The 19,528-nt window shown below is 38.0% G+C and overlaps 2 protein-coding genes across 2 annotated transcripts; one reads left to right on the top strand and one right to left on the bottom strand.

The window, feature by feature from the left end:
• Positions 1-5,031: 5,031 nt before the first annotated feature.
• On the top strand, positions 5,032-9,789 carry LOC107785754 (uncharacterized). The gene is made up of 5 exons (XM_016607126.2): positions 5,032-5,592; positions 8,428-8,464; positions 8,582-8,818; positions 8,940-8,987; positions 9,145-9,789. The coding sequence occupies exons 1-5, from the start codon at positions 5,291-5,293 to the stop codon at positions 9,622-9,624; spliced, it is 1,104 nt and encodes a 367-aa protein (XP_016462612.1). The 5' UTR covers positions 5,032-5,290; the 3' UTR covers positions 9,625-9,789.
• Positions 9,790-9,888: 99 nt separating this feature from the next.
• Positions 9,889-12,917, bottom strand: LOC107785753 (glycerol-3-phosphate dehydrogenase [NAD(+)]). The gene is made up of 11 exons (XM_016607125.2): positions 12,374-12,917; positions 12,188-12,264; positions 11,998-12,070; positions 11,493-11,710; positions 11,306-11,413; positions 11,133-11,196; positions 11,003-11,040; positions 10,784-10,904; positions 10,640-10,694; positions 10,513-10,561; positions 9,889-10,301 (listed from the first exon to the last, which is right to left on the bottom strand). The coding sequence occupies exons 1-11, from the start codon at positions 12,774-12,776 to the stop codon at positions 10,119-10,121; spliced, it is 1,389 nt and encodes a 462-aa protein (XP_016462611.1). The 5' UTR covers positions 12,777-12,917; the 3' UTR covers positions 9,889-10,118.
• Between the last annotated feature and the right edge of the window lie 6,611 nt (positions 12,918-19,528).

The raw sequence follows: 19,528 nt of genomic DNA on the forward strand, positions 1-19,528 counted from the left end.
TCGCAGATGATTTGGGCTGATAGTGTCAAGAAGAAAAGGAAGAGGAAAATGAATAAACACAAGTTGAAGAAGTTAAGGAAGCGCCTCAGGAGGAAGACATAGTGTATTTTACCATTGTGTCATTGGTGAGGAATTTCTCGTTGAGGCTGCATTTGTCGTGTTTAGCTATGGTTAAAGATGTAATTTTTTTTTGGTCTATCGACAATTTTGGTCGAAGAAATTGCTGAACCTAGTTTTAGGAATAATTGAAATTTACTTTGTTCGAGCCATAGAATGATGTGTGTGCTTGGGATGCTCATTATCCTGTACTTGATGAGATTGTTACAGCCTAACATAGATAATACATAATCTTTTTTCAGGTGGCTCATAATTTGTTTTCGCATCTTTGCTGCTGCTTTAACGTCTAAAAGCTATGAACTTTTCTGTTTAGGCAATCCAACTTAAGTTATATTTATTTTGATAAGAAGTACATTTACTGTTGTAAAGGATATATCCCAGCAATAAGAGCATGTTGGGATGAATGGAGCTAACTCAATTCCTTCTTGTAACTTTACATCTTCTGGATGCCTGCAATGAAAAATCTTATTATATCAAAAAGTGCATGATGGGATGATAATAGGAGCAAAAACAACACTCAGATTATCGATTACATTTTGAGTGAGTTGAGGAAGTCTAGAAAATTTGCACCAAAAGCATGGATGAAGAGGTATTTTCTTGAAGCACCTCGTTCTACCATTTAGTATTTAAGGCTAATACTATGTGTAAAAGTTCCTGTTTGGTCCACAGTGCAGCGAGCATGCCAAAAAGTGGAGCTTCTAGCTCTTGGGTACTGAATAAACTGATCATGTAATAGATCAGAAACTTAGAAGAAAATGAGACTGAATGCCTCTCTTACAATTTTAAGACCATAACATTTGCTAAATGTAGCAAGCTACTGGAAGAGATGATAAGAATTTTTTTTATAATGGGAAAAGCTCCCGTATACATGCTGGGACATATAAATGGGTATAGAAATAATGAAGCCTTTGCTTGAAGAGCCCAATTAGCATTCATATTGAATGACTATGAAATTACGTGGATACTTCCACATACTATGGGTAACGTAGGAGACATTTCTATTTTCTCCGGGAAACTTTTAGAATTCCCATTGCTTAGCCTTCAAAGTTTTGCAAGAATATGCAGATAAAGATTGTGACAAAGGTTGCCAAACGAATTCACAAACTAGGGGCATTAATCCTATGTTCTCAATGTAACATCAGTGTATCAATTTTTATCACATTATGCATTTGATCCTTTTACAGTTGTGTTAGCTCTTGGAGTACACATAATAATCTTCAGGTTTGGGGTTTTCGTATTAATACCTATAAAGCATATCTCTGTTTGTTTCCTTCTGTCCTTCCAATATCTATTTTGATTAATAAGTGAAATGAGCGTTCACTGATTTTGTTTGTTTCCTATTTTGTCCCTTTGTATTGTGAGTTGTCAAGCATCTTATCATTTATTTGAAGAAATTATTGTTCTTGACTGATATCAGCTTTGCATCATCGCCTTTCCTTGTTCTTCACTTCTTCTCTATGATAAAATGTTGAGACTTTGTCCATAGACTCTCTGGTATTACATTTTGTCAATGATGAGGATAGCCTGGTAAGTTTATATGCTCATTACATGAAAGCAGTGTAAATGGTAAGCTCTTATGTAATATCCAGCACTTAGTGTTTGGCTTTTGGATTTAAATTAAATTTTTGCTTACTGATCTAGATTAAAGAAATTGTTGAGTGTTTGTCTTGTGAAACTTATGGATTTTACTTTTCTGTATGTGAAGTCTTATTGCACAAATCTATGTCGGAAATTCTAATAGCCTTTCGTAGTTGAATCTATGTGTATGTCTGAAGTTGATTTTTGATTGCCCTGTACAGATACTTTGAAGGTACAAACTGCTCATGGATTTGCTGTGTTCTTATTGTCTTTTCCTGAAATAGAAATATTTTTGTAAGATGCCTCATATCTCGAAGAAAACAAAGAGGAATAACATGTTTTCATTTCAAATATGCAAAACAGGCAGGCATTATCCATGATTTTACTGTCTTTCGACCCCAAAGAAACAATTCCCTGGAAGCGGCATCACCCTCTCCCAGAGACACACATGGAAATGTGTTTGGGTCTTCTCTTTCGGTCACAAATGTGTGTATCTATCTCTCTATCTACATATGTAGAGGATGTTAAGATTTTGCCAGAATAAGATTCCAACTAGCAAACCTTTGTATAAGACGGTTATGATCTGCGTATACCCTTGGCCAATTTTGTAAAAGGGGTTTATGATCGTGGCCATTTAGGTTTCGCTTATATTCACATGGATGATGAACACATACAATATGGGACTTTTTTAGTTGGGGAAGTGGACAAAGTTTGACCACAAAAATAAGAGTGGCGAAGATCCCAGCCATTCCAACTTAATCATGGTAAATAAATGAGTAGATCAAAGTTCTGGGAAAGCATAAGGAACTAAAGGCACTGAATTCTTCTTTGATCTTCAGCTCTCTTTGTCCCCTCTCTATATAGCTGCTCCCATATCTTTGGAAATCTCTCTCGGGGATCCAAACAGATTTCTTGTCTGCAGCTTTAATTTTTCATAGCACAAGTATTCTGATATTCTTGCCAATCTTGTGGTCTAAACTTATGTGACGTACCTTTAATCGCCTAAACATTTGCTTAAGCTAGCTAGTGCCTTATAGATAAACTTAAAGTAAGTTGTTTGACTGGTGAAGTGGTTCATTCCTACTATGGGCTTGCTTCTGCATAGCCTCCAGTTTCCTTTATCTGATTTCTAGGATGCTATCTTCTTGTTTTAGTTGGCTCAGTGCCTTATCGCTTTCAGTTTGGCGGTTGTCTTGTTCAGCCTAGGGAGGCTAGGGGAGATTTCTTTCACTTTTCAAAGGTTAGTTTCGTTCAAGAAACCTTTCTTGTGGCACAGTTTTCTTGCGCACATCATGAAGAAGAACACGTCGCTGTTGGATGGTTCCCGACATGGTAAAACGTGATCTACAATTTTCAATTATGCAGGTAGTATTGTATGTAGATGTAGTGCGACTAGATCTCTCACGTCTCAACTACCTCAGTAACCAAGTACTGATGGCCCCAGGTGATAGAATTTGATTAGGAAAAGACTGAGAAGCTGCTAACTTCTCTTTTCCGCTGTCTGCGCTGTTTGTACCCGTTTTCTCCCTGCTGTTTTTAAGTGTGTGTGTTTATTTTGTCATTCAAGTGAATTCATCACCTCACATTTCCTAGGGCATCAAGTTATCCTGACCTAAAGTGAAAACTAACCAAGTTTTGGTGTCTCCTAGTGCCAGAGTAGAAATTCGGTTTTACTTGTGGTATTTATGCATTTACTTTCAGTGTTAGCTTCCTTATACATATGATTGAGAAGCCTCAACTGCCCTTGTCTTGTAGTAATAGATATTGTTAATGGAGCCGCATCTTCTTGCAGTATTAGAGTGGGGGCTATGGTGCCTTCATGAGTGATGACACCAATCTGTTGGTTTGACTTGTACTCCTTGTTCTCATGTTGTGGACTTGTAGTTCTTGGGATTGTGATTCTGTACTGTGGACCAAACAGAGGATGACCAACCAACAATGTGGTGATGTGAGAAAACAATCATATTATCGGGGCCTGGTGTAAGCTCTTAATCACGTATGAACTAAAATGAAATAACCTTGAGTTGCAATCTGTGGTGTACTCAGAATTTTGTACAAACGGTTGTCGACTTATTATCACAAATCAACTTGTATGTAGATTTGTTGGGACTGTTGAGGTTCTAAAGTTTTATTTGTTCTAATTGATGTTTACTTCATATTATTTTCAAGTATGTCAGATGACACTCCTCATCGAGGGGGTATCTTAGCCACTGGCTGCAATCTAGTTCTCAAGCTTCTGAGAAATGTGGTATTTAATTAATCAAGGCTTGCATTATTAAGAAGTTAACCGATTGAGTGAAATGGAAAAGGCAAGAGAAGTGAAGATAAAGAGGGAAAGCAGCCTTTGGATTTGTGAGAAACCTTTACTCTTTCCGCCTCAATTACTACAAAGCAGGTGGAAAGGTGCAGTGGATGAGCTATACTCTTTTCTTCTTTTGATGACCAGAAAAAGAAAAGGAGATGAATCAACTTTCTCTTTTAAGCAGAGAATCATGGCAATGATTAGTAGCAGTTTTTTAGGCAGGGGAAGAGACATCTTACCTTCTCTAGTGCCACTTTTACCCATCTGCTGTAATTCCGGACATTCTGCACAAACGATACGCATTTTACTTTTAGAACGAGGTTGGTTCCTTGTAATTCGAGACATAACCAATGGTTTTATACTTTTGGTCATTTTTCCTATCTTTTGGAAGTGGCTAGAGGGCTTTCATAGAGTAAATCTTGGCTCCCAAATCAAAGACTATGAAGTTGCGATTTTTCTTAAATGCTATTGCCTATTGTTTTTTTCGATTTTTTAGAATCTAACTAATGACCGAAGATGGCAAGGACTTGTATCATCCTTTTTTACCTTTTCTAAGTTTTTTTTAAATGGAAAGGTCAGTCTCTAAATAGGATGAGAAAGAAGTAGGAGGAAGGGAAGGTCTTCCATGAACTTAAAACCATGCACCGCTCCAAATGTAAAATAAAGTTACGACCAGTAAACTTCAATATCAATATCAATATTTCATTTATAGTCTTTTCCATTTGATATATCTTTTACATTATTTCAGGGAATGATGGAGTTAAGATTTTTATCTAAGGGGATTTGAAAATTTTAAAAGTAAGCATATAAATAAGATAAGTGAATTCAATATCTATTATTTATACATAAAAATTTAATTTTAATTTTATATATATAATATAATTTTTTAACGAGTTTGAATACCCGGCTTCACCCTTCCAAATGGAGAGAAAAAAAAAAAAAGAACATATAATAATGGAGAGAGAGGGATCCATGACCGACCAATAACCACATTATATTCCACGTTTTCTGTCGGCTTTAGTCGTTTAGTCAACCACAGTAAAAATTCCAGTGTGTAAAGTCCCTTCTTCTAGAAATTCTCAAAAAAGAGAAAGAAGTATAAATGGAAAGGAATGTCGATCCAGTTCTAAACTTCCCCTTGTGCTCCCACCTCGAAATCTTACCATTAAACACTACTAGTACAATATTTCCATGTTAAGCACTTAATCACAATTCTTCTGCTAAATCCCCCAAATCAACAACTTTATCTTTACCAGTAGTATACACAGTTTCAGAAAAAAAGAAGAAGTGAATATGGGAGGGGTAACCTCATCAATGGCGGCGAAGTTCGCGTTTTTCCCTCCAAACCCACCTTCTTACAAGCTTGTTAAAGATGATCTCACGGGTCTTTTACTTCTTAGCCCTTTTCCTCACCGTGAAAATGTTGAAGTCCTTAAGTTGCCCACTCGCAAAGGTACTGAAATAGTTGCTCTTTACGTTAGGCACCCTATGGCTACCTCCACTCTACTGTATTCCCATGGAAATGCTGCTGACTTGGGTCAGATGTATGAGCTTTTCGTTGAATTGAGCATTCACTTGCGCGTCAATCTCTTGGGGTAAACTTTACTCTCTCTTTTTTTCTTTCTCTTTCTCGTTCTCCTTATCTTTGTGAAAAATTCTTGATATTTTACAGAAAGGATATACCAATTAGGGATTAAAAGTTAGTCTGTTGTTACATTTACATTAGGTTCCGTGATTGCAAGGTTTTTTTTTAGCAAGTTAAATACTTGTATGTTAGTTTAGGGATAAATGTGAGATTTTAAAACCCTCGAGTTTTAGATTCTCAATTTGCTTAAAAAAACATTTTTTTTAGAATTGGAATGGAATTGGGTAGAAAAAGATCAAATATAGGCAATACATATTACTACCTCCGTTCCATTTTATGTGAATCTATTTCCTTTTTGGTCCGTTCCAAAAAGAATGACCCCTTTCTAAATTTGGAAATAATTTTGTTTAAACTTAAAATTTTACCCTTAATGAGAAACTTTTATAACCACATAAATATTCTGGACCCCTTTTTGAATTGTTTAGTACCACTAATTCCAAAAGTTGTTCACATAAATTGGAACGGAGGGAGTAGTTAAGAGTATGTTTTAGATGTTTAGCCATGTTATATGCAGTGTAGTCAAAGTAAAACTCTAAAAAGTGCTCCAGGTCTATTGGGACTTTAAGCGCAATATAAATGTGGCCCTTAGTAAAAAAAGACACAATGAAGGAAAAGGATAAATATACGCATGTAATTTAAGAAATAGTTACGAATTCATTCATAATATTTTCCTTAGTAATTAATACTCTTACCTGCCGATTATAATTCGTGTCTAGTATCGCTCCATTCAAGATATAACTCATGGGCAATGAGTGCGCACAGCCTTAGTACCTTGTCTACACTGAAGCACCCCTTAAGCGTAGTGGGACTATTAATTCAATTGGGTCCAAATAGCGTGGAGTGGAATACAAGATTTATATAGCAGATCCTAACTGGTTTAGGATTGAGGTGTAGTAGTAATAGTTGTTAGTTTTCGTGTTTGTTAACTGAAGTTTCTAGTAGTTTCGGATTTTCAGTTTTTGGGTCATCCTGGCAGCTAATACTTTTTTCTTTGAAGAGAGGGAAACAAGAATTACCACTTTAGATCCTGACACTGGATTACTTTTATTTCTTAGCTATCCAATATTGGTATTGATTGCTTTGAGAGGATATTCAAGTTTAGAGGATATACAGAATTGCTGGATTTGTTATTTGTCGTGGTATTGTTTTGAGTGGTTATTCAAGTTTAGATGATATACAGAATTGCTGGATTTGTCATCTGTCATGGCCAGTTTCTGTTTGATCCCTCGTACCGACAGGATTTAGCTGATAGTAGTCAGTAGTTAAAAATGTTATCCAACTGTCTTATTTTCATTTTAAGTTTACCTCTTTCCATCCCTTACCTAGAAGTACCACTGGCTTCTAAGTAGCTCTAATGTTAGACATTACTGGGTTCGTGTCATCCCAAATCCTCAATCTTCATTAACACTTGACTTTTCGACTTGGACTATCTGTTACGCTTGTGTTTTGATGATAAAAGATATGGTTAAAGCCAACTTCAAGGAAGTTTCTGAACATGGCACGTTACTTTTGCGAGGCTAGTGACCACAAAACTCAAGTTTATCACTGGTAAATTTGAGTTTCTTTGATTTTCTGGACAGATTAAGCTTCAAAAAGACTACTAGTTGAACCTTGATGGATTTTTGTACTTTGGATTAGAGCTGTGCTTTGTAGGTTAGTCACCGATCTTTGTGTTTCTTTAAATGTTCCCAAAGTGCCTTTGTCATATTGACGCCCTTAACAAAACTAATCTCTAGTCTTGGAGTAGGATAAAATACATAGCCATGTCAGATTGTCAGTTAGCTATTTCTCAGATTTCCAATTTCAAATGGATATAGACGTCCAGTAGCAGAGGGTAATCTGCTGGTCCTGAGATGATGTTGACGCCAGAACTCAAGCTTGTGAGTGATTCAAATTTTCTGAAGACGTTTCAGTATAGGGTTCAAAGTAGACAGACTGTGTGTGCATTAGGCTAAAAAATATGATGCTGTCACTGCAGCCTGTCTACCCTCTATGTGATGTATCTGCAGGTATATATGAGTTTATTAATATGCATTAGCATAAATATGTGCAATAATCTTTACTGTCCACTTTGTGATGACATTTACTTGTCCACTTTGTGATGACATTTACTTGGCTAGTAGTCCTGGTCTAGGTCTAAAATCATGCCTCCTCCTAATCTGAGGATCTGTTAAAGAAATTCAGACACACAATTAAATTGTTTTAATCTAAGTAATATGGATTAACTTCGAGTATTTCCCTATTAATTTTTGGCTAAAATCACAAGTTACCGTAAGATTGAACAAGTCTTAGTTTGAAAAGTCTGCTAGTAAACCATTAGGGCCAACGGTAAATAAGGATATACATCATTTACTAACTCGAAGTCTTTAACTCTTTTATCTTGGAATCGAAGGTAATTTAAATCAGTCTGATTTCAACTCCCAATAAAGGTATTATTGGATTGACCTAAAACTGCGTCAAGTTTGATACCAGAAAGTCTAGATGTTCTCATACCTATCCTAAGATGGATCAAAGAAGTGTGGAACCTCTCGCTCATTTTGGGATTTGACATCAGGAAATGTTTTCACGCCGTCAACTGACTTTAAAGGTCTCAATTATAAAACTGGAAAAGATTTGCTCCTATTTTCCTCTATCACCCAATTTGTGTTAAAACTAACATTAAGTCAAACATGCCAATTAGTGTATTAGCCACTTACAACCCCCTACCCGCTCCCCACCCAAAAAAGCTAAAGAAAAAGGAAAAAGGCAGCAGATGATACTCCTAATGCCACTTAATTTTATGTAGGTATGACTATTCTGGATATGGCCATTCAACTGGTAAGGTATGTAGCTTTGAACATCATTTCATAACTTGGCTTAAATCGTATAATATGCTTTGCTTTTTTGCACATAATAAAATTTGACGATATTTTATGATGTCTTGTATTTGCTATTTGCAGCCAAGCGAGCAGAATACCTATGCAGATATTGAAGCTGCATATAAGTGCCTTGAAGAAAACTATGGTACAAAGCAGGAAGATGTTATCCTTTATGGCCAATCAGTTGGTAGTGGGCCCACTTTGGATCTTGCAGCTCGTCTGCCACGATTAAGGGCAGTCATTCTGCACAGTCCCCTTCTTTCAGGTTTACGAGTCATGTATCCTGTCAAGCGCACATACTGGTTTGACATTTACAAGGTAGTATTCATCGCTCATAGTATTTACAAATGTATATATGGTTGTATTTATATTTATGGATGTGAAAGGTTGGGGGGGTTTCTACCTTACTAAATGAAGTGCTTTCTTGATTGTGTTGCAGAATATTGACAAGATCCCTTCGGTTAATTGTCCGGTGCTCATCATTCATGTAAGTGTGGCATTTACCTTTTGACTAAACTAAAAAAATGTTGAATTATCCATTTACCTGTCATTCGATAGTCAATTATGGTGCGTGTTTAGCCTTTCGAGAGACGCTCATCGCAAAGATTCTACCGTGTTTAGCCTGTGTGTTAATTGTTATGCAGGGAACTGCAGATGAAGTAGTTGATTTTTCACATGGCAAGCAGCTCTGGGAGCTATGCAAGGAGAAGTATGAGCCTTTATGGATCAAAGGAGGGAACCACTGTGACTTGGAACTCTATCCAGAGTATATCAGACACCTAAAGAAGTTTGTAGCAACTATTGAAAGGTCCCCATCACAGAGGATCAGTTCTAGGAAAAGCACAGACCAGTTTGAGCCACCTAGGAAGAGTACAGATGTTTTTGAAGCTTCAAGAAAAAGCACTGACCGTAGAGAAAAACCAAGACACAGTACAGACAGGCCTGAGAAGTTAAAGAATCATTCAAGTAATGCTATTACAGACAAACTAAGGGTCTCAATTGCACAAATGGAGAGATCTCGAAGAAGTGTAGATTGCACTGAAAAATCAAGGAAAAGCATTGATCACCAATTAGAAAGATCTCGGAAGAGTGTTGATAGAATCGAAAGAATACGAACGGGGTGATACTTGAACCAAAATTATAAAATTTCCTTGAAGTTTGATGGTGTGGTAAAGAATGAAATGAGTTGGTTATTATTTATATGGTTTTCAAGATATGCATTGGTCTGTAAAAATCCTCTAAAATAATTAGTGCTTGAATCAGAGTAATGTCATAAATTTACTCTTTCCTATTTTTTTTAACTAGTTAATTTCATTGGGTGGAATTATTACTAGATAATAAGAGGGGGAAAACTCAACTAAACAATAGTGATCAAAAGGTGAGGATGATTGAATCTTCCCAATTGCCATAACTAAGAGAAAACCTGAAGAATCAATATAATATAATTCAAACCCTATGATTCCTTGGCATCATATTGCTGATGGCTAATGAAGAGGACACCAACCCCACCTTCAAATTCTACTATTAATTTTAAAGGGGGAAAACAAAGGAAGAAGCAAGAACTGATAAAACCAAAATCTGGAGTATCTTAGATATATTGACTTCATGTCTTTGAATATCAGTTCAAGTGAGCTGAACCTTCCAGCAAAGGTAATCTGGCTGAGTGCTCAGTATATTCAACTATGGCGGAGGGAGCAAGACGACCACTGCAGATCTCATGAACCGTAGAGAAAAGGGGGAATAATTGTAACAATCCTCGATGACTTAGAACCTCGTAAACCTCCTTTGCTGTAGAGACACCCTTCAAAAAATTTTAAAAACAACATAGCAAAGTTATCAACTTGCAGGTGTAAAAAAAGTTGCAGCAGTGGATAAACATCAATAATTTGTTTTAAAGAAGCTAGAATGAAGAATCTTTAGCCCAGACCGTATACCCTGTTTTCTACTTTTGTGTTTGAACATGTATATGCATTTTCAACAACTGACAGATAATCAATGTCAAACTTAAATACCTGCAGTTTTTGGCCTTGCAGCATCTCCGCTTCAAGTTCATCAAAAGACCTAGAAAGCCGAGTGGAAACAAGAATTAGCACATTGTCTTCTTTCTACATTAAGGAGGAAGCTAACAAGAGCGAAAACCTTTTTCCTCCATTCCTTGCAAAAGCATCAGCACATTTCCTGTTTCTTCCTCCCACTGCATATAAAATCATGTACGATTATTTATTAATGATACCATGTGAAAATGATATTCACGAGTAGAACGAAAACTGCATGCATACTTACAACAAGTAGTTATTAGATCTGCTACCCCACAACTCTCAAAGAATGTATTATCTTTAACAGAAGGGAACAATAGCTTGGAGAAAGCCTTCATCTCTCTCAAGCCAATTCTCATTATTGCAGCCTGTTATGTCGTTTATAAACAAACAAGACTTGTTAATCAGAGGAATAATTACTCGATTTCCTTTAAATATAGACATCTAATATCTTTCTAGCGACTACCTTAGTGTTATTTCCCATGTCTAGGCCATCTACAAAGCCTGACATATCACAAAATTAAATTCTCCATTACTCAAAAGGTAAAATCAACTAATGATAAGATACATGACAATAGAAGTACAAGTATATAAACCTGCCGCTAAAGCCACAACATTTTTCAGAGTTCCACAAAGTTCGACTCCTTCCACATCTTGGACCTATTTCCATTAGTTTAAATGGAAGTTATTAGAGAATGGCTGACCAATTTAGATGTCAAAAGAGCTCAAAACTAGCAATATTTCCAAATGCAGGTTTATCTATACTCACAGCTGACACCATAAAGTAAGGAGTATTGAATAGGCGAACCCATTTCTCTGCAATCTCTTTATTCTCCCTATATCCAACTGTTGCTTCACTGAACTTCTCAACTGCAATCTGTAGGTGAAAATCTTAGCTACATTCATGCTAGGTTGACAAAATACTAAAATGTACAATAATTTCCAGCAATATTAACCTCATTAGCAATGTTTGCTCCACATAGAACACAACAATTGATCCCAAGAATTTCAGAGATGAGAGTAGAGATCATGCATGGTCCTTCCCTCTTGACCTCCATTCCTTTAATTAGGGAAATTGCTTGAGCATCTTTCCTAATTTTTCCAACTAGCCTCTTGCATATGCCCTCCATGAATTGATGAGGGGTGACAAACACTAACATGTTAGCATCCCTCACTGCAAAATTTCCCCAACTGTAAACTGTTAAAAAAGAACTAAACTAAAACTCCACACACTACCTTCCACGATATTCTAAGCTCATCTATTACTCTTTCAAAGCAGCAACCATTCCAAAAGCATTAATGACCATAATCATAATACTCCCTGCGTTCTTTTTATACGGTTTATTTGTTTCATATAAAATGAAACAAATGGAATTATAATTAGCAAGAAAAATTAAATAAAAATAAAAACACCCGCAACAACTACTACAACAACAATAAGTGAGAATGGGTAATAAATACCTGCATGTTCGAGGTCAGGGTCTGCAACAACATTTTTACCTAGTTTTATACCAGGAAGATATTTAACATTCTCCTGTGAAACAAAAAAAAAGAAAAAACAACCGGTTTAAATATTGATCTCTAGAATACAAACATGAAACATTAGAAAACATAAAATTCGTTATTAAAATAGAGTAAACAGGGGAATTACATTGGTTCGATTGATGACCTCGGAGAGTTTTTCACCAGATGGCAGTGTTTCCTCAAACACCCACATCCTTACTTCATCTAAATTATGTCACAAATTCATGAGTTACATAAAATAAAGGAATAACATAAAGTTTTGCATTATGAAATGGTAAAATGTGGGATATTTTTAGACGTAGGAAAAACAGACCGTGAAAAGAATTGAAATTGAGGGTGTTAGAAGCAATGAGCTTGGCCGCAACACTACCCCAGTTTCCACTGCCAACGACGGTGACTCTTGATTTTTGAGGAACCTCATCATCTGCAACTGCAACAGGAATAATATTATTGACAGATGCATTTCCATTAATTGGCCCCACAAGTGGACTTTGCTGGTCCTGTTGCTGAGATTCCATGGAAGGAGCCATGAAAAAAGATTCAAGAATGAAATGGGGATGTGTTATAGTGTTACAGAGAGAGAGAGAGAGAGAGAGAGAGAGATGAAGTAATGGAAGGGAGGAATAAGAGGGAAAAGGGGAATAAAAAAGGGGAAGGAGGAGGTTAATTTTGGGCGGAGAAGGCAGACACGTAGCGTGAGTAACAATGCGTGTCATGTTAAATCTGGCGATCTACTCTATGAAGAAACTCCATCTGAGCCAAGGAGAAGAGATACTCCCCTAGCTGGTTAGCTAGGTGGCTAAGGACATTTATCCATTTCTCTGTCTTTCACCTGCCCGTCCAAACCTATGCCCTTCCACCTAAGCACCCTACTCCAACCAATCCACGTTATGGATGTCTAATTCAAGACTTTAACCGTGTAGATTTTTCTTATATTAACGATCCTATAATAATATGTACTAACTGTTTCTTTTCTTTTTTTATATTTTTGTTAAAGAAATTGATAATATTAAATAGCTAAACGGATGAAATAGGTACATCAGAGGAGGAATTTGCATCCCACCGGAAATTGAGCCATAGTATTAAGCCTATCAATATTACATTCCAAAATGGTTCTAGGAAAATTAGTTGGTAGGACATCTACCTCAAAAAAACTTTATTTGCAAACACGGGAGAAACTACCAGCATAGTCGTCTTCCCAAATTTCTTTTTCCTGGCTCCTTCCTTACATAGCAGATCAGCGACTCTATTCTATACTCTGTAGATGTGTTTCATCACTGTCCTGCCCATACTTTGGACTGGCAACCTGCATTCGGAGATAATAGAATCATAAGTATCGTTTTTCATTTTAAGCATCCTTATAATCTCTGTAGAATTAGTGGTTATTTCCAGAGGTGTGAGGCCCCTTTGTTCGGCAATTTGCAGTCCCCGCAAAAAAAAAAGTTAGTTTAGCATGAGTATTTGTGGTGTGTGGCATGCTTCCTATGTATCCTAGGACCCAGTCACCTCGAGAAATCGTGAAAACACCCCCCAGTTCCTCATATTCCTGAATTATCTAGTGCTGCCCTATCAATGTTAAGTTTATAATGCCCCATATTGGGGCTCCCACTTAATCCAAATAGTTGTCACTTTTCCTACTGATTCCTTATCCGTTAGAACATGATATTTAGTGGCTTTTGATATAGTATTGGGGACAGATGTAGGATATTTTCTTTTATTGAATATATTGTTATTTCTGGTAAGCTAGATATGCCAGAAGCAGAAAGGAAAAATAGCCTCCCAAGATAAATTGTTATTTAAAGGCTTTTCCTAAGGTTGGTCCATGTGTTTGACCAGGACTGGCTTGTAAAGATGAGGCGTTGTTGTTGATAAACAAGTGTGCTTTGAATGGTAAGATTATGCCAGAAAAACTTTGCATTGGGGTAGTCAAAGAAGAGGTGTAAAGTTGTTTCACAAATTGTTAAACATAAGCAATAAATGGGGTTATAATTGATATCAATTTTCTGGAGGAAAGCTCTAGTAGGGAGTTTGTCATGGTGCAGGAGCCACAAGAAAGTCTTGAGCTTATTGGGCACTTTGAGTTTTCAAATCCAGTTGAAGTTATTATTTTGCCTAGTTGTCTCAGATACAGGTAGGCAGACTTAGTACTGAAAATGTCATTACTTCTTAGGCTCCAGTCATCTTATCTTTCTTAGTTGCATTGTTTGGGATGAAAGTGGAGGTTATTAAGTTCATGATGTTGTTAGGGACAATGATTGAGAGGGAAGAAGTAGTCCAAGCACCATTATTGTAGATAGTGGCCACCTTGATCATTTGTGGTGAGGGGTCCCTCAATCTTGCTCCTAATGGATTTATTATTGGAATTCAAGCATTATTAAGGAAATTTCCTTTATCCCCTTTGTTGACTACCTATCTAGCAGCCTCCCTACATGTATCCCAACCCTTGAAAATGTATTTACAAATGAGAGATTTATCTTTCTTGGGTATGCGAGTTCAGTTGCAGTGTTTAGAAATTAGGATTCTGGCCCACAAGGAGGATGTATTATGGTATATCCTCCAAGCTAGGCCTGCTTGGATTGCTTTATTCTTGCACTCAACTTTTTGCAAGCCCATACCTCCCAAGTTTTCAGGCTTGGTTACAATCTCCCATCATACAATATATATTTTGTTTATTTGGGATGGTGCCCCAGATGAAGTTTCTCTGAATTCTATTAATCAATTTAGTGGTGTGGGAGAGTAGTTGAATGAATTGCATGACATGATTTGGGATACTACTCACGGATGTTTTTGCTAGGGTAGTTCTACATGAGATGTTGAGGTAAATGGTTTTTCAGCCAACCAGCTTAGATTGCATGTTATTAATGATGAATTGGAAATCACTGTTGGTTGGTATCTTGTGAAAAATTGGTAAGACCAAGAATTTTCCAAAGAAGGTGACAGCTTCAATTAAAAGATTGGTAGAGTGAGCCTCCACCTGGTCAGGTTTGCAGTTAGATGAGAAGAACACTCTAGATTTAATTAAGTTAATTTTATAACCAAAGGCTTAATTGAAAGACTTTATGGTGTTGATGATGGTGTCACAGTTTCTAGTATTGGTCAGCAAAGAAGATGTGAGAGATTTTGGGACCGGGCCTGTTGATACTGATTGGGAACCACTTTCTGGTAGAAACAACATTCTCAATGAGTTTTGAGAGTCTCTCCATACACATAATGAAAAGATAGGGAAAATAGGGTCTCCTTGCCTAATACCCCAAATATGCTTGAAGGACTCAATCTGGCACCCATTAACCAAGATGGTGTCACGACCCCAATTTTTCTCCGTGGGATATAGCAACGACACCTAATCTCTACGACTAGGTAAGCCTAAACAATACGCAGAAATATTAAATAAGAGATTAAAACTTGAATATCCCAACAATTTCATAAAAGGAATCTACTAAAACTCAATACATAAAATTCCAAAACCTGGTGAGATATTATAAATCACAAGCTTTAAGTACAACACCGAATAATCCTATACATCACTGTCTATCAAAATATAAAGAAATAAGAAAAGAACAGAATAGAAGGAGACTCTGAGGCTTGCGGTCTCGGGCAGGTGTACCTTGAAGTCTCCAAAGCAGCAACATTGCGCACTAATATTGAGGCTGGTAAGATGTACCTGGATCTGCACAAAGACATGTGCAGAAACGTAGTATGAGTACACCACAATGGTACCCAGTAAGTGCCAAGCCTAACCTCAGTAGAGTAATGACGAGGTCAGGTCAAGGCCCTACTGGAAATAATAGGAAACAAGACAGAAGATATAATTATATAATGAAATAACTGAGAAGTGAATAATGAGAAATTACAGAAAAATAACAACACAACAAATAAAGATAAACAACAGGGGCACTCTCAAGGTACCGCCTCGTAGTCCCAAAAGTAAATAAATAACATGGGCACTCCCGAGGTACAACCTCGTAGTAACAAAAGTAAATATGCAACAAGGGATCTCCCTAGGTACCGCCTCGTAGTCCCAAAAGTAAATACACAACAAGGGCGCTCCCGAGGTACTGCCTTGTAGTCCCAAAAGTAAATATGCAACAGATAACCAATGGGACAGTGAAATTACAGCAAGGAATCCTACAGTTAAAGACTGAATACAAAATCAAGGAAGCAGGTAATCCAACTAAGCATGTTTCACAAATTGCAAGTAAGAGATAAGACACGTAGACATGCGACATTAGGCTAAACATGATGACTACACATGCTAGAGTAACTCAGTTAAGGAATTAAAAGGAAACTACTTAGTAAGAACTGGATTTTTAACATTTAACCCGAGTACGCACTCGTCACCTCGCGTACATGGCCTTCACGTATTGTAAATACCATAACAGTACCAAAACGTAAGGGGAGTTCTCTCCCCTCCCCCCCACAAGGTTAGACAAGTCACTTACTTCAAATCTCGCTCAATCAATCAATAAGAATGCTTTTCCCTTGACTTTCCAACTCCGATTGGCTCGAATCTAGCCAAACCATTTACATACTATAAATATAACTATAAGAAACTAATTTAAATAATAAATCTATGACTTTAGCAAAGAATTAAAAAATCGCCCCAAAGAGTCGACCCGTGTCCATGTCTCAAAATCCGAACAAAATTATAAAATCCGAACAACCATTCGATATCGAGTCCAACCATACAAGAATTACTCAAATCCGACCTCAAATCGCCTTTCAAATCCCCAAATTATAGCCTAAAACGTTTTCCCAATTTTTCCTCAAATTTCCAACTAAGAACACTAATTAAATGATAAAAACAATAATATATTCGTGTAATACAGCCAAAACCGAGTGAGAGTTTCTTACCCCAATGATTTCCTTGCAAATATATCAAAATATCGCCACAAACCGAGCTCTCTAGGTCCAGAAATCAAAGTGAGATCAAACCCTCGACATTAGGCCTTTTCTGCCCAGTGAAGTCACTTCTGCGAGGCCTCAGTCGAACATGCAATGCCGCACCTGCGGAAAAACCATCGCAGGTGCGGATTTCACTTATGGCCAGGATTTCTGCTTCTGCGAGCTCGCTTCTTCCGAGAAACTTTCGCTTCTGCGAAGCAACTCGCCTTCTCCTATTTTCGCATCTGCTGTTGGCCTGCCGTAGATGTGACTCCGCTTCTGTGGTCATTCACGCGCACCTGTGGCCACTGCCACACTCAGCCCTTTTCCGTTTTTGCTCTTCGATGCACGCTTCTGCGAGCTCACACCTGCGAGCAAAATTCTGCAGGTGCGATTGAACCAGAAGGAAAAAATTTCCAGATGTGTTCTAAGTCTAATTTTCATTCCGTTAATCATCCAGAATCCACCCAAGGCCCACGGGACCTCAACCAAATATACCAAGAAGTTTCAAAACATCATACGAACTTAGTCGAGCCTTCAGATCACATCAAACAATGCTAGAAACACGAATTGTACATCGATTCAAGCCTAATGAACTTTAGAACTTTCAACTTCTACATTCGATGCCGAAACCTATCAAATCAAGTCCGATTGATCTCAAATTTTGCACACAAGTCATAATTGACATTACGAACCTACTCCCACTTCCGGAATCAGAATCTGACTCCGATATCAAAACGTCCACTCCCGATCAAACTTTCCAAAAATCATCTAATTTTCCAACTTTCGCTAATTAATGTCGAAATGACATACTGACCTCCAAATCAACATCTGAACACGCTCCTAAGTCTAAAATCATCATACATAACTATTAGAACCATCAAAACTCTATTCTTGAGTCATTTTCATACAATTCTAACTACAGTCTAATCCTACGACTTAAACTTCTATTTTAGGGACTATGCGTCCCATTTCACTCCGAAACCAAAAATCGAACCTCCCGGCAAGTCACGTAACCACAGAATGAAATAGAAGGAGCAATAAATAGGGGTTTGGATCTAATTCTCTAAAAACGACTTGTCAGGTCGTTACATCCTCCCCCTCTTAAAGCAAATATTCGTCCTCGAACGAGTATAGAGATATACCTGAAGTGGTGAAAAGATGAGGATAATGGTTGCGTATATCATGCTCGGTATCCCAAGTTACCTCCTCAACCGGATAACCTCTCCACTGAACCTTCACTGAAGCGATGTTCTTCGACCTCAACCTTCAAACCTGCCTGTCCAAAATGGCCACCGGCTCCTCGACATAATATAGGTCCTTGTCTAACTGGACTGAGCTGAAGTCTAACACATGAGATGGATCACCGTGGTACTTCCGGAGCATGGAAACATGGAATACTGGATGAACTGCAGAGAGACTAGGTGCTAGTACAAGTCTGTAAGCCACATCTCCAACCCTCTCAAGAATCTCAAAAGGCCCGATATATCTAGGGCTCAACTTTCCCTTCCTCCCAACCCCATTATCAGATTTAGTATGGCCTGTGAGTTAGAGATGGACATCACATACCAGTAGGTAGTAGGGGTTGCTAGGAGACTAAAGGGTATGTTAACTCGGGAGAGGGAGGAGAGAGAGGACATGAGATCTAGAGAGTCCAGCACATATAGTGGTACTCGTGCCCCAGCTGCAGCTCATCAGGGTAGGGGATATATGGGTCACCCTGTTCATTCAGTACTTCCATCTGCCAGCGATACTTCGGCCACTCCTAGGCCCCAGACTCCTTACTATGCACCGCCATTATTTAGTGCACCTTCTGCATGGGGTGCTTTTAGTGGTCAGTCCAGCCGATCAGGACCGAGCCAGTCACAGAAGCCATGTCCCCCGATAACTTATTTTTAGTGTGGTGACATTCGTCATGTGGTGAGGGATTGCCCCAGAATCAGGAGGGGTGCACCTCTATAGACCACTCAGGCACCGCGTGCTCCACCGGGTTCTCAGGTATGGTTACAGATTTAGCTACCACTCCACCTGCACAGCCAGCTCGAGGTGGAGGTCAGACATGTAGAGGTTGACCTAAAGGGGGAGACCAGGCCATATATTACGCCCTTCCTGCTATGACGGAGGCAATTGCATCCAATTCTATCATCACAGTTATTGTTTCGGTCTGTCATAGAGATGCATCAGTCTTATTTGATCCAGGCTCCACTTATTCTTGTGTGTCATCTTATTTTGCTCCGTATTTGGGTGTATCCTGTGATTCTCTGAGTTCTCCTGTCTATACCCATGAGTGATTCTATTATTGTTTATCGTGTGTATCGGTCGTGTTTGGTTGTTCTTAGTGGTTTTAAGACCAGAGCCGATTTATTGCTGCTCAATATGGTGGATTCGATGTTATTTTGGGCATGGACCAGTTGTCGCCCTATCATGCTATCCTTGATTTTCACGCCAAGACGGTGACATTGGCTATGCCAGGTCTATCGTGGCTAGAGTGGAGAGGTACCTTAGATTATGTTCCTAGCAGGGTAGTTTCCTTTCTAAAGGCTCAACGGATGGTTGAGAAAGGGAGTGATACCTATCTGGCATATGT

This window comes from Nicotiana tabacum, chromosome 17 (genome assembly GCF_000715075.1).
Source record: "Nicotiana tabacum cultivar K326 chromosome 17, ASM71507v2, whole genome shotgun sequence".
NCBI lineage: Eukaryota > Viridiplantae > Streptophyta > Magnoliopsida > Solanales > Solanaceae > Nicotiana > Nicotiana tabacum.